This window comes from Siniperca chuatsi, linkage group LG24, assembly GCF_020085105.1.
Source record: "Siniperca chuatsi isolate FFG_IHB_CAS linkage group LG24, ASM2008510v1, whole genome shotgun sequence".
NCBI lineage: Eukaryota > Metazoa > Chordata > Actinopteri > Centrarchiformes > Sinipercidae > Siniperca > Siniperca chuatsi.
In genome coordinates, this window is record NC_058065.1 from 9,395,934 (window position 1) to 9,411,893 (window position 15,960).

Genomic DNA, 15,960 nt, shown 5'->3' on the forward strand with positions numbered 1-15,960 from the left:
TTGTGTTTCCGGTAATCATTCCCACATTTGACACACGCACACACTAGAATATAGAAGAATATATATGAAAGCTGTGTCTAACGCTGCATCTCCACAACTCAGCAATAAAATTAGGATAGCAATAATTATTTTCCTTATCAATTACCTTACCTAATATTTAGTTTATTGAATTCATTGATTAATCGTTTGAGGTCTAATAAAGAACGCAACAATACAGGGGATTGAATGAAACAAAAACATAAGCAATGAAGTAGTGAGATGTTTTGGGAAATAAAAGCTTTACCTGAATCAGCCTCTTCATTCTTACTGGCCTTAGCAATTCATTCATACTCTGTCAGAAAGAAAATACAGCCACATTGTAGTCTGGGGTTATGCTATCAGGAGTTGAAGAGGCATCAGGTCTTTAATGAGGGCCCACTGCCTGATTATCATCTGTCTGTTTGACTTGTCTCTGTTTCTATCTCCATTCCTTTTCTGTCTGTTTGCCAGTTGAACTGACTGGTGGCTCCTCGTTAGCCCGTCCGCCTTCCTGGTTGGTCTTGCTGGTCCATGCTCAAGGGACTCTAAATCGATCATATGATGATCAACTGATAAAGAACTGCAGTTAAATCCTAATTCTAGTCTCTCTCTGGAGCCACCCCTCCTTTCTTTGTTTCCATTCAGTCAGTATTGAATCAACTTTTGAAATGCTGTTGCTCAGTTATTAGTGTTTCCTAACAGTTAAAAAAACGTCCATGAGACAATGAAATGATGTTTGTTTTAGCTAAAGTTACTCTTCTTCCCTCCTGAAGAACAAAACAAATGCACTTCAAAAGCACAAACTAATGGGCATATAATTACAAAAGTTACTTTATACTATTCATGAAACAATGAAACACATGCAGTACATCTTTACATACTACAGTTGTATGCAAAAGTTTAGGAACCCCTGACAATTTCCATGATTTTCATTTATAAATATTTGGGTGTTTGGATCAGCAATTTCATTTTGATCTATCAAATAACTGAAGGACACAGTAATATTTCAGTAGTGAAATGAGGTTTATTGGATTAACGGAAAATGTGCAATATGCATCAAAACGAAATTAGACAGGTGCATAAATTTGGGCACCCTTGTCATTTTGTTGATTTGAATACCTGTAACTACTTAGCACTGATTAATTGGAACACACAATTGGTTTGGTGAGCTCATTAAGCCTTGAACTTCATAGACAGGTGCATCCAATCATGAGAAAAGGTATTTAAGGTGGCCAATTGAAAGTTGTTCTCTTTGACTCTCCTCTGAAGAGTGGCAACATGGGGGCCTCAAAACAACTCTCAAATGACCTGAAAAAAAGATTGTTCTACATTATGGTTTAGGGGGAGGCTACAAAAAGTTATCGCAGAAATATAAGCTGTCAGTGTCCACTGTGAGGAACATAGCGAGGAAATGGAGGACCACAGGCACAGTTCTTGTTCAGGCCAGAAGTGGCAGGCCACATAAAATATTGGAGAGGCAAAGGCGAAGGATAGTGAGAACGGTCAAAAACAGCCCACAGACCACCTCCAAAGACCTACAACATCAACTTGCTGCAGATGGTGTCACTGTGCATCGTTCAACAATTCAGCGCACAAGGAGAAACTGTATGGGAGAGTGATGCGAAAGAAGCCTTTTCTGCACACACGCCACAAACGGAGTCGCTTGAGGTATGCAAACACACATTTGGACAAGCCAGCTTCATTTTGGAATAAGGTGCTGTGGACTGATGAAACAAAGATTGAGTTATTTGGTCATAACAAGGGGCATAAACACTTGCTACCCACAGTAAAATTTGGTGGAGGTTCCATCATGCTGTGGGGTTGTGTGGCCAGTGCCGGTACTGGGAATCTGGTTAAAGTTGAGGGTCGCATGGATTCCACTCAATATCAGCAGATTCTTGAGAATAATGTTGAGGAATCAGTCACAAAGTTGAAGTTACGCCGGGGCTGGATATTTCAACAAGACAACGACCCAAAACACTGCTCAAAATCTACTCTGGCCTTTATGCAGAGGAGCAAGTACAATGTTCTGGAATGGCCATCCCAGTCCCCAGACCTGAATATCATTGAACATCTGTGGGGTGATTTGAAGCGGGCTGTCCATGCTCGGCAACCATCAAACCTAACTGAACTGGAGATGTTTTGTAAGGAGGAATGGTCCAAAATACATTCATCCAGAATCCAGATACTCATTACAGGCTATAGGAAGTGTCTAGAGGCTGTTATTTCTGCTAAAGGAAGCTCTACTAAATATTGATGTGATTTTTCTGTTGGGGTGCCCAAATTTATGCACCTGTCTAATTTCGTTTTGATTCATATTGCACATTTTCTGTTAATCCAATAAACCTCATTTCACTACTGAAATATTACTGTGTCCTTCAGTTATTTGATAGATCAAAATGAAATTGTCAGGGGTTCCTAAACTTTTGCATACAACTGTATATACATACATTACATTTTACTTTAACAAACCGCCTTGAGATAAGTTATTCTGAATTAATACTATATTTTTTTATATTTCCATATCTAAATCAAAACTCAAACATATTAAAATTACGTCCATCTTCATCTGTCTGTAAAGACAGTTATCCTTCCAGATTCTGTCCTGTTCACATTTCTACTGTCCTGCACTCGGCAAGTCTGCCCTGTTATGTTGCATTACACAATTACAGTATGCTACATTATGATACATTGTGCTCTGTTTACTTGTTGACTGGTAGGAGTGTAATGCTAAATCGGTGGAGTACTCTTAAGTTCAGATACTTAACGGTCTGCAACATTCAGTTACATTTTAGTGAAGGGCTTGTCACATTGCAACGCAGTAAACAAGAAAACACAGTGCACCATAAAAAATTGAGACTTTTGCTGGATTACAACACATCATCATCCAATAAGTGTGATAGCCAATCATTTGAAACTGACATCAAGCTAAACATAAAAAGTTCCCTTAGGCACATCCGTTCTTCTGTTATATTATTGTACACCAATTTGTTCTCTGCTTTGTGCTGTTTTTAGTTCAGTTTAAGTTTCCCTGTTCCGTATAGTTGAGCTTCACTGATCCCTGCTCTGGTCTGTCCTATTCATGGTGTTTCATTGTCACATGTCCCCATGAATCCTGCTGCCCTTCCATGTCACCTGGGAAGACTAATACACACACACAGAGACACAATCAGTGTGAGTGTGGGTGCAAGAGAGGAGAAAATTACTATATGGTCAGTTTGTTTCATTATCTACTTGACAACCATGACATTAACAATCTCCCCCCTCTCGCTTTCTGTCCTGTCTTTAGATGTTTCTCTAATCCACCATCCGTTGACTCTTTTTGTCTGACTGTTCATCCTTCTCCTTTCTGTCTGACACTGACTGACGTCTGTCACAGTACAATAGTGATTGAGAGCTATGCTATTTTATGGTCAATAAGAGGGACGACAAACAGACTGCAACAAAACACAAAAACACTTCCAGAAACTGCTTGGCAACAAGTGTGATTATCACACCTCAGCAGGAGAGTAAAAATCAAAGGACAAATCAGAGGGATGAGAGGAACCTAATGGCATCATGTGGCCCTCATGAGACCAGTCACCTGACTAGGCCCAAGCACCATGGTGGAAATGGATTCCTGGAAGTTATGAGATTTTTGTAAGATCCTTACACTTTCCAGCTGTTAAAGTTAAAAGAAGTGTGGCAGTGCTTTCATGCATACTCACAATTACAGTTGCAGAAGCGGTAACTTCAACAAGGCCTTTTTTATCGTCTGTGACTGAAGGATTTTATTTGCAGTGCTATTAAATGTACTTAGTGTTTCATACCACTGCAGCTGCAAGACAAAATAATTGATCATGAAACAAAGTGAAAATGACTCACTGATCAGAATACAGTTAAAATATACACAAATGCACTTCGCCCCCAACGTTGGCAAAACACCATGCTGGTTTGATGTACAAATCCTGAAAGAAAGCCAGTCCACTGAGCCCTGCCTCTACTCCTGTTACGGAACAGACCAACCCGGAGACACAGGTAAGGTGATTTCGCAGGTATATTTATTACAGGGATAATAAGAGAACTGATGAGAGCATAGAAGATACCGTCCCTTGGATCACTGGTTGGAGTGAAGTGCAGGTGCTGGATAGCTGCCTACGAGGCGACGGGAACTGGATTCACCACACTGGTGACGGGAGACACTCCGGGCCGGGTGAACACTGTTGTCCACAGGAGCCTGGAGTCGAGTGAAGGTTTTGCGAATCTTAGGAGACTGGAAACGTAGACTAGCGTCGTAGTAGAGTCCGTAGTACACTGAAGGTAGCAGGCGTAGCTCTGTTCTTTTAGTGAACGAGACCGGACACTGACTGAGGTGAGGAGCTGGGTTATGTAGGGAGTAGAGTGGTTGATTATGTGCAGGTGTGTGATGGATGACAGGTGCTGGTGATTAGTATTCTGGTGAGGAGGAACGGTGTGGCTGAGATGAGGTGGAGCCTGGCGTGTCTGTGACAACTCCACTCCTCCCACCAGTGCTAGACTCAACTATTTCTTAAACTTAAATGTTGTTGCAGAAACTCCATGATGCCATTTAATATTTACTCTACTGCACCATTGCACCACCCATGCTAATGGTGATCCTAATTTAAAAGTAGTAAGAGTGATATACAGACAAAACAAACCCAATAAATGGCCTTGTATAGTGAACATTGTGTCTTTGACTTGCCAAGCCATGCAAACCAGACTTTATTACAAACAACACTGTGAAGTAAATTAGATTTTAAGCTTGAGCTATAGGATCTGCATTATGCCTATAAACAATTACTTTTATACAGTTACACCTATTTACAATGCATATATTTTAAACCAATAACTACCATAAACAAATGAGACCATAGTTGAGTCAACTAGTAGCCTTCATCTAATCTCATTGTTGCTGTTGTTGCCAGTGTTTTTACTGGGGACAATTAACATTTTGAAAGCAATTTCTCCGTTGGACTTTGGCTCCTTCCACTATCTGCCATTACCAAAACTTCAGAAAGCTTTAGTTTAGTTTCGGATGGAAAAACAGCACTTCACTCCTGCATTTGTGCCATTTGCGTCTACCTTTGGGCCGTAAATCAATCCTGCAGATTTAGTGGCTAATCTAACCTGGTGCCACACAATGTAAAACGTACTGCTGAGTTCCAAATTTAGTGGTGTCTTTTGTGTCAATTACACTCAAATATTAATGTGGTGATTATTTATTAATGTTAAAATGCTACACATAGCACATTTAAAGGATTTAGTGCTGTTATTTAGTGTTGTCAATGCTGCACTCAGAAATATATTTATGTGACTTACAGTTTCATTATTTATATTGTTCTCCTGTGTTATACTTCTTCCAGTCTGCGTATAGTCCTGGGCGGCATCCTTAACTGTGTTTCTGCCACCAAACTCTCAGAGGCCTTTTTGAGAACCACTCCCAACTTGACTCTACTGCCGCTTAGGAGCTTCTATTCTCAGGTTTAGTGCTCAACATTACATGTCCTTCATGTACCGCAGAATAATAACAACTGACCCAAACTTTTTGAGTCCAAGTTGAATAAATGTAGTCTTCATCTAGTCATGTGGAAAGCAAAAAATGTATATATCTATGAAGCCCATTTTGGCTCTAATTTGACAACATGCCGTCTCAATTCTGTCAGAAACATTTTCAAGTGCAGTGATGTGTGTGCTCAGTATTATATCACTTGGTGTTGCTCTGCTCTGGCAGACTGACAGCCTGACAGTCAGAGTGGTTAGAGAGGATTGCAGCCATCTACTTCATGGTGGCTGCCAAAGTGCATTTATAATGTTACAGAATAATCGATTCATCGTTTCATGTGTACAAGTTGTTATGGAAATCTATAATCTCTACTATGGAAATCTCTTGAGTGCTCAGTAGTTTCAACTTAATACTGAACATTCACATGCAATTCACTGCCATGTATCATCTGCACTTCCAGGCAATAATAATACTGGTTTGTGTTTTGTCGCTTGGCAACAAATGCATCTTCAGGAAGAGGCCACTGGATGTTTTATAAGTTGTTGTACTACAGCTTGTTACAGGGCTTGGAGCTGCAAAAGTGTTTTCACAAGTGCTCCCTTTGGATTTCATTGAGAAGCTTTTAACTCTGCCTCAGGAGAAACTACAGGAGCTCCATATTCTGTAATAAATCAGCCTCTTGTGAAAGAAAACACACTCAAATGTCAGTATTATTCTCAAAAAACTAAGATAAGATGAACGCAAACAAGGATGGTTCTATTCTGTGACTACAAATACAGTGTTTTCCATTGTGTCCTAGTACAAAATTGCTGCAACTATGTAAAAATTGTGTCTTTTGTAGATGCTACAGAGACAGCTGCAAAATATTCTTGTGCAACAGTCAAAATCCAACCGTAAAGCCGTTCTCTTGTTCATTCATGTGGACCTGTGGCCTGACAGAAGTCTACAGAGGCACATCTGACATAAATGCATGAACTGATTCAACTCCCTTCCTGCATTTAAAAGCAGAACCTGTAATAGGTTAGGTCTATACACAAAAAGCAGGGAATCTATGTTTGAACTTCTCACTGTTTAACTTCACCTTTTGTTTAACTTTGCATTGTTGCAAGACATTTCAAATCCAACTAGACTATCCAGTCGAACTAACAGTGGCTCCCAAACACAACTCCCTGCATTACATATTTCTGTGCTTTTTGAAGCCCTGCATTAATAGGAGCTGATGTGGGTACAGCACACTGTGGTGCCTTCGTTTACAGGTATACAGTCATCTCATCACTCCCTAGATTCAGGATGAACACACACAAACTGAGAGAAGGCAGAGATGGATACAACTTCACTCTAGGCTGCACCAACTGAAGCATGAAGGCATTTGCTCAAGGTAATATTGTTCAACCTGAACCAGAAGTTTGCCTGATGCACTGAAGCAAATGCCCATCAGCTCCAAAAACTACAAATCTCTCCTTGGATGTATTTACAGAACAAAAATGGCCTTCCTCCCAGCACCTACCAATGACATCTAAACAAAAAGTTTATAAAACACAAATTGCTCAGTGTAGATATTGGAAGAGCTGCTGCTGTAACAGAAAAAGTATATCATCATACCCCATTGACAGAAGAAGCCAAGAACCAAGGCCGCTATTTATAGCTGCTTTATTATGGATAGATGTCCGTCAAACCGCCTATCTTTATGAGACTAATGGTAAGAAGTCAACCAAAAGCGATCAATTTCTTGCAAGTAGGCAAAATCCTGCTTCACTTCCTGTGTTAACATACAGTAAGAGGTGAGTGCTACATACCAATAATCCAATAAATAAATTGTTCTGTAATCATGTCCTACTAATGTCTCAAGCAAACAAAGCAAAGAGAGGGGGAAAGGGGGAGATGTTAGGGCTAAATGGAAGGGGGTGATGTCTGCAGAGTGCACTGTCAGCATGTAGGAAGAGGGGGTGTACACTCTCACTTCACTTCTCTTCCTCTCTCTCTCTCTCTCTCTCTCTCTCTCTCTGACACATGAGGACCATGGGGAATGGTGTGTTCTAGCAGCGAGTCGACCAGCTATCATTCCCTCAGACAGTGAGAACATTAAGGTGTTCCTGCTCCCCTCAGCACTTTCACTGGCACCCCGGAGCAATGTTATTATGATGACCCAAGTTCAAACAACATCTTTCTCTCTCTCTGTATTGCTCTCTCTTTTTGGATAGAGGCCTCTATGCACCATTAACCCAGAGCTATCCATCATCTGTCTCCTTGTTCAATGGGCTGTAATACACTGTTAATGTTACTGCAACGACACTGATACAACCCCTTAATGGAGCTCACACTCTTCAGCAGGTACTGTCTGGGCAAGGAGAAGGAAAGAGATAAACTGTTTTAAAAAGCAATGATACAGGAATTTTACGTCTTTTATATATCAGCAGATAAGAAAATTAAAAAAGGAAAAATAAACCTTTAAAAAGCAGCTTCAGACTTTACATTTGAACACTATATTAGTGGTTCTCAACCTAGGGAGACCCCCCGGTGGGTCACAATGTAAACCTGAGGGGTCATAAGACAATTAACAGGATAGGAACTCCAAAACAAAGAACAGACATACAAAAAAGCTACACAAAATTTGGTTTATTACCTCTTCAGGCCTTGAAAGTCAAACAAAAGTTGGGAACCACTGCATTATACAACATGTGAATGTTTCAGAAACATTTGTGGTACGAGGAAGATGCCCAGTACAGTTCTATCACATCTTCAAATGACAACCAACAGCCCAAAACCACAAAGATTTTCAACTTACTATGATATAAAAACAGATAAAAGCAGCAAATCCAAACATTTTGGGATGTATTTGTAGATATATATTGTCAGCTCATTAGAAAATGTCTAATGTTTAAAATACTGGAATAATACACTTATCTTCCTTGAAAGTGCAAATGGCCGATAATGTGATATTATCTTCAGTTTCTAGTGCAACGGGAGAATTGTTGTCATGAGTTTAAGTTTTCATGCTTAGGATTGTGCTTCTTCTACATTGTTAGTGTTAATGCCGTTTGATTCTTGCACTGCCTCATTTTTTATTTTTGTTTCTGTTTGTTAGTTAGAATTTGAAATATGACACATATTGTATCTTCATGTAAACAATTAGAAGGGACTGCTAAATGTGATTGAAAAGTGAAGCAGCAGCTAGTCAAGCAGTGAAACAATCCCAAGACTGAGTGGCTTAGTGAGAGCCAGAAAATCCTTTAGGTAGAGAGGTCAACCCTTGTGCACTTTGTGGATTGTGGCCAGTATGGATGGATAGGTGTTAAATGATTAGCATGAGGCTGAGAGGAAACCTGCCGCTGTTAGCATACACATGAGCATGCTTCAAAAGCCATTATACAGCGTCACAACATGGCCGTCCTTCAAAATAAAAGACTACCTTTCCTGTGTTCTGACACATCTTGCCATGCATTTGTTATTATAAATAGCAACATTTACCATTACTGTTGTAATTTACAGTAATTTGATGGCAGAAACACAAATTTTAACTTTTTCTGTTTGTGTTCCAGCTGTGTTAAAAACAATTAAAAATAGAATCCATTAATAATAGAATAACTAAGAGTAATTCTGACACAGTCATTGTCATTTTTGTGTCTGTATAATCGATTTATTCTGTCTTGTTCTATAACCCTCTCTTGAGAGTAAAGGCAGTCTTGGGACACTCTTAGGTGCTTGACTTAATTCTAGGCAGGAAAATAGGAAATATTTAAATTTCACTATAAGTACCTTATAATTAACTACTGACTCAGGAAATCATTTTTCACCTTTAATTTACTGTATGAAAGCTGTAATTCTTCAGTCCTGTGGAAATGAGGACAGGTTCATCAGAAAAGCCGCCATATGACAAATAATGCAGACAAAGACTATTTGTGGATCGAAGTGTGTTCTGTTTGATAAATAAAGTGTTCTGGTTTGCACGTTTTTTCATTATTTCACCAGCTTTAATTGACACCACATCCCTGTTTGCAAAAAGAGTCTACACTGTATTTGACTGTGGTTAGTAAAACGAAACCCTGTGATTAAAATACAATAAATGACATTTATCTGTTCCTCATTTTGCTGAGGAGGGGGAACCCGTGGAATCCCCTCAAGCACCCACAGGTATCCCTGGACCCCACACTGAGCAGCCCTGCTGTGGAAGACTCCATTATGAGCTACACAAACATCAGCCCGCATTGTCAGCCAGTCTGCTTATGAATTATTGACAACTAGACAGAGCCAAGTGGTTCATGCGATCCGCTGCCCTCTGCGTCACCTGGCTACTACTATATTCCACCTCCCCATTTAGCACTAGCCTGCATGAAGTAACAGTAACATTACAGAGACAACAATATAATCATCAGCCTCTATTCAATTACTCTAAACAGTTACTCTTGCCTCACATGCACAGATCAGTTAACATGCTTCATGCTACAGTTTACAAAATACAGCAGGTGGAAAATAAGCAGTAGGAGATCAGTGATTGGCTTAGATTTTAAAGTATAGCTGTAAAATGGATTAAGTGGGTGAAGGTATAGTGAACACCAGTAACCCCTTAATCCACTATGTGAAAACAGGAAGCCAGACAGACAGGGAGAGGGGAGGCACTTCCTGTCCCGGAATCCAGATTAGTCCCGAGCAGAGGAATGCTGCCCGGCTGCTTTTAACTCACCTCCACACAGACATGATAGCTCTAGTTTGTTCACAGCTGCAACCTAGTACTGCAACTCTTTATTATGCATTAACTAATTTATTCAGATTAAGATAGAAGAACATTTCAATATCACATATGATTTCTTAATACAACCACCAAGGCCATTCTTCTTACTCATTTAGTATTTAGTTGATGGTGAATCACTATAGTAGAGAATCAATGGAAAATCAGAAAATAAATGTCATTCTCCTTTCTGCTAAGTAAGTAATTAATCCAATAACCATGGCAGCCCTAATGCAAACATATTGTTTTTGCACTGCACGTAATGTGTATGCCTCTTGTTTTGTTTTACTCTTGCCCTAGTTTGTGTACTAACATTACATTCAAGTCACAGTGCTAAGCATTTCTTTTTCTGAAAAATAAATACCTGGCGATTGAAAAACCCAGAAGGCTGTTTAACAAGACTTACTGCTGTTCTGAGGGTATGTCCGAAACCTTAAAGACTCTTCTAACCATCTGGAGGAAAAAAATATTCCATCCTCTTCTATATTTTTGTAAGAAAATAATACTTTTTTTACTTTTCTTCTGTCAAACAAAACGATCAAGGAGATATGTCATCTCTGGCTACCTGCATAGGAAACGTGTCGCAACAGGTTAAAAATAATTTTTAACAAGCAGTGAGCAGATTATATTTTCATCTTGATGGTTAGAGGAGTCTTTAATGCTTCTGGAAATACCTTCATAACAGCTTAAGTGTTGTTAAAAGACCTTGTGCTCGCTGGGTATTTATTTTTCAGAAAAACGGTTGCTTAGTGCTGTGACTTGAATGTAATGTTAGTACATGAGAGGCACCAACAGGGGCTGGCTTTACCCATGACATATTGTTACTCACACATGGAAAACCACCAGGATACTAATATCACCTCATATCTGCTGAACTTCTTTTGAAACAGCCAGCACGTGTGTCAATGTGGTGAATTTGTTTCTTCTTTCTACAGTAAATAGGGAACTCGGGTAGCTCCTCCTTAACTGTCACAATCACAACGGTTTATAATGCTAAGATGGCAAAGAGTAAAAAAAAAGAAGTCCTGTTAGTCCATCATTAAAATGGTAAGAACAAAGAGACCAAAATCATCCACCCACTATAATCTGGGTGCTTTCTTTTAACAAAAAAATTATCAAATAGAAAAAATTAAAGAGACAAGAAACAGGGTTAGAAAAGCTAAATTAATAAGATTATAACAGAATTATTTTAAAAGCCAAAATAAAGAAAAACAGCTGAGAAAAGTGCAATTTCTTTGGATTCAACATAGATATCGATAAGCAAAATACAAAAAAAAAAGACAACAGGAAATTAAACAGTAAAGGACTATGATGTCAAACAGTGCTTAGTAAAGCAGACAGGACACAGAAGTGAGGAACAACAAGAAGAAAAGGGTTACACGGTGAAAAAACGAGACTCATTTCAGCACTGAGGTATTGCACTGAAGACTGTAGAGACAATTCAGAACAATAAATGGTACTTTTCAAACTTTCAGAGCCTTAAAATAACCTGAGAAGAGAACAAAAGAAGGGAAGTGAGCCAGCAGAGTGAATACAGTACAAGTACACTGGGTCTCAGTGCTCCTACATGTCACTGTGATTACATTTTGTCCTCATTCAGCCTGGACAGGAGCGACAGCCACAAAGATTACAACTCTACATGTTACACTTTAAAGGAAAGCTTTAGGCTTGCATAACATCCTCTGCCTTTTACCTCATCAGAGATGGCAGCAACTGGAGAGAGTGGCTTTCAAGACCAAATAACACTGCAACAGTACAACTGGTTTCTTAGTGGTACAATGTGGCCTCAGCTAAACTTAATAAGAGTAATGTGTTTATTTCACCCATATTTCTGTATTGTTATTATCACATTAAGTGAATTTAGCATTGCTTCCATTGATATCGGACAACACAGATAGCGTGGATTTTGAATTGAGTTGACTGCTAGGCGATGTTTTATATAGTGCGATTACAAGCATATTAAAAGGTAAGGAGTCTGCCCATTAACTCATCGATTTAGTTCTGTAAAAGTCACGGTAAGAATATCGTCCAGCACGTGTGTCTTTAATTATATTTCTGCAATGAAAAGGAGCTTTTATTTTCAAAATAAAGTGCTAAAATTTTCGCTTTTAAATGTAGCAATAGAAAGAAGAGAGGTTACAGGTTTGAGTCAAGGGTAAAATTGATTCAGTACGCAATAGATCAACTGCATCATAGCCACCATATCAGAGGCGCTACAATGACTGACTGGTATCTGATGTGTTTGAAAAGGCCTAAATTAGCAAATCAATTATCCATCTAACAGGTAACAAACAGAGACTCCCTGCTGGTTTATGACGATACCGCTGTTAGAGAGGTCTGCTGTTTGCATCACATGACAGAGCTGCTCTTTCCTCGCCCTCTCTTGCTCCTCATTCCTGCCATCGCTGCACTCATCAACACTCCCATCATTTCCTCACATCATAGACAGCGACGCCACTGTACATTGCACTACTTCTTTTTCTCTTATAGGCTCAACACTAAGGTGTATTGTAGGTAATAACCAATTAATATGATCCATTACACAGTGTTTGCAGAAAAGCATTCATTTATTCTTAAAGTGGATAAACTCTGAATAAAAATTAAACAAATTTCTTGCAAGGCGGGGTTGAAGTGGGCTTATTTTTCCTGTGTCTTTTTTCTGCATATATATTGAGCTTCTGAATGTTTGTATTTGAGGCTTGATAATAAGCAGATGTGTTTTCTTCATTTTTAGGATATGTAGGACAGTGAAGATGCAGATTTATTTATGTTAAATTCCAGATTAGATTAGATTAGATATTTGCAACATCCAAAAATGCATTTATTTATTTAACATTTATAGTGTGGATTGAATACAGAGTTATTGGAGACATAAATCAACATTTAATGCTGAAAAATCCTCAAAGGTGTTTCAACTTGATTGCTTGATTCTATTCTGTTTATTGTTCAGTTATTGTGAAATCTCCTGGATATTTATCAGTGCGTACATTTTTTCTGCATTTGAACCACAACCGTTATATCTGTTTGTCTGCCCGAAGCATAATGGCTGTCAGCCCACAAAGCAGACCGGTTCCTGGATAAAAGCCGTGAATAAATAAGCACATACTACTAATGCTTAGAAAGCTTCCAAAGAAGGAGAAATACTGAAGAATATATTGCATAGTCCATATTATTTGGTTCCAATGTGATACATTTATGGTGAATTGTAAAGACTTTGCAACACTTTTGTTTGGGACGAGCTCTACATTACAAATCTATTATATAGTGGAAATTACATAATTGAAAACGATGTAAATTATCACATTTAATTGCTGTATTCTTTTTAATAACAATCCCTTCCTTTTAACAGTCTGCCCAATTTCTTATTACGAAGTTATTACAGTAACAAATAGTGCATTGGGAAGAAAGTTTAAAACTAAAAAAAGGCAAAAATTGGCGTGAAATACTTTAAAAAACTGAGTGACGCCGTGTTAATTGGTCTCATGAAACATACTCTTGTCACATGCTGAGATGTTGGAAGCATTTTACCTTTCCTTTTTTCATTTAGAAAGACAACAACAACAACTAGAAATCACAGACATTTCACATGGGCTGAATTTATAATTAGTTTCATTTTAAGGATGTGGTCAGAGGGAGAATCCTCCATCATAGCGCTGGCTCTCAGTATTGACTTATATTACATAAAGGGCCGGTATTGACAACCAGATAGATGTTCCTAACCCTAATCTTAAGCATTCAGCAGTCTCTTTGCATCCGGGTTTTTGCAGCTGCAACACAATCAATTTAACCCTAACCCATTTGTCTAAAGCAGTTATCCAGATCAATTACAGCAGCAGACCTCATCATCATCCCATATCCTACCAGTCACAGGCTTGTCTCTGCACGTTTCTCACTATAAAGCTCCATTTCACCCTCCACACAGCAGGGATTTTATTTAATCAGCCATTTGCAACAGTTGGTCTAAGCCTCAGCTGAGCATGGAGCCGGGTATAAGGGGTATAAACCTCGCTGGCTCTCATGTGAGCCGGGCTCGCGCTGTCAAGCACATTACTGTGGAGCCTAATGCAACTCACAGCCATATAGGCGGGCTGCTCCATTGCTGCCCATCGATTTGCCTAGCAGGGAGAAAACAACTGGATTACATAATTCATGCGACTGTTCCATTTGTAGTCTTGTTGACTGGGAGATGTAGCATAATAAATCAGAGAGAAAGGCACAGAAATGAGTTCAACAATTCTACACGTCCGTCAAAGTCATTTTATCTGACGCAAAACAAGTTAAAACTATGCCAAATAAGCTGCCACTAGCTATGCTCACAAAGTGCACTGATTTCGCCTTTTTTAACACTTTCAAATTTTCCGCAAAAATAAGATTTAACTGGTTTTGACTTGTCAATATGTTAAGATTAATGATAATTGCTGTCTGTCTGCAGCTCGTGGCATGTTCTATCATGACTGGATATGTAACCCACTTGTGACTCCACCTTTTTTCTTATAAAAGTGCGAGTCTGACTTGTTGTGAATGTTCGTGTGTTTGGACAGAATGTGCTACAATACTTGAAATGTCTTCAGATGCTAAATATTTACTGACAAATTTTATGTGTGTCAAATCTCATTCAGAAATCTGATATTTTAACACATCCTTGGTTATCAGCAAATACTGAACTTCTCTCGTGACCAGTCACCACTGAATTCAACATAAATACATCACCAAACAGCACTTTGATTAATAAAAGTACCCTTTTAAATGGGTTTACAACCCACCACCATACTGTCATCTTCAACCATTGTTTTATGAGGAAATAAACACATTTCAAGAGAATTTGAAAGCAATAGTGATGAAAGCGAACACGTTTACTGTTAATCTTCGGAAACTGTAAAGGGCTTCGTTCCGCGGAGAACAAGCAGCCAGGGTGAGCAAAACTGAGAGCACACACGGAGGACGTAAGCGCTGTAAAAACTTACATATCTGCTGATGAGGGTCCGAAGAGTGCTGAAATCCATCCCCATCCTGTTCCCTTTTCCTCTCCGGACACTTCTTCTTTCTGAGTCGCTTTTCCAAAGGTTACTTTACTGTAGGCGCTAACTTCTTTTTAATTCTCCTCCTTTGTCCATGACTTTCACTCCTTTCCCTTCTTCCTGAATTTAAAAAAAGGCAGCCTCCCAACAATTGTAAACCTGTACTCACCTACGGGGGACTGTAACAGGCTAGACTAGGAACAGGAGGAGTGGCTGTCTGTGCGACTTTCATACAGTTTTAGGACAGTTCATATAGGCACAGACAAGTGAGGGTGCTCCTCCGACTGAGAAGAAACCATAGACTGTATAAAACAAAACTAGCTTCTCCACCTCTCTCGCGCTTCCTCTGCCTCTTACCGCGTGTAGTAATAATCTTCCTGTCTCGCGCCGCGGCAAAAGGAGCTTTTCTCTCATGTACGTCATGAGGAGCCAGGTGGTGGCTCTGACTGGAGGTGAGCGCATGCGCACTGTAGTGTTTTTGGTGTGTAATTGATTGGACGTTCCAGTTAATTAGGACATTGATTTGTTTGCTCTGGCCCTGATGGCGCCAAACCGAGCAAAAATGCAACGAGAGCACAGTGTATAACATTTACATAATTTGCTGCGTGGGAGTGTGTGTTGGACGGGGTCCAGTTTGGGACACCCTGAAACCCAAGCGGTGCTTTCCACCCACATGGTGCTGAAATCATTAAAAA

The 15,960-nt window shown here is 39.3% G+C and overlaps 1 protein-coding gene across 6 annotated transcripts in view; it reads right to left on the bottom strand.

Annotated features, from left to right (window-relative positions):
• The window catches only part of atp11a (ATPase phospholipid transporting 11A), a 55,741-nt gene extending 40,034 nt beyond the window's left edge, over nt 1-15,707 (bottom strand). For 3 of the 6 annotated variants that reach the window (XM_044187848.1, XM_044187846.1, XM_044187851.1), the window contains exon 1: nt 15,212-15,706. In XM_044187848.1, coding sequence (XP_044043783.1) covers nt 15,212-15,256 — 45 coding nt within the window. In that variant the 5' untranslated portion in view covers nt 15,257-15,706. Of the gene's footprint in view, nt 1-15,211 lie in introns of all 6 variants that reach the window. The other 3 variants (XM_044187849.1, XM_044187850.1, XM_044187847.1) reach the window with 2 other exon arrangements.
• Nucleotides 15,708-15,960: the final 253 nt, after the last annotated feature.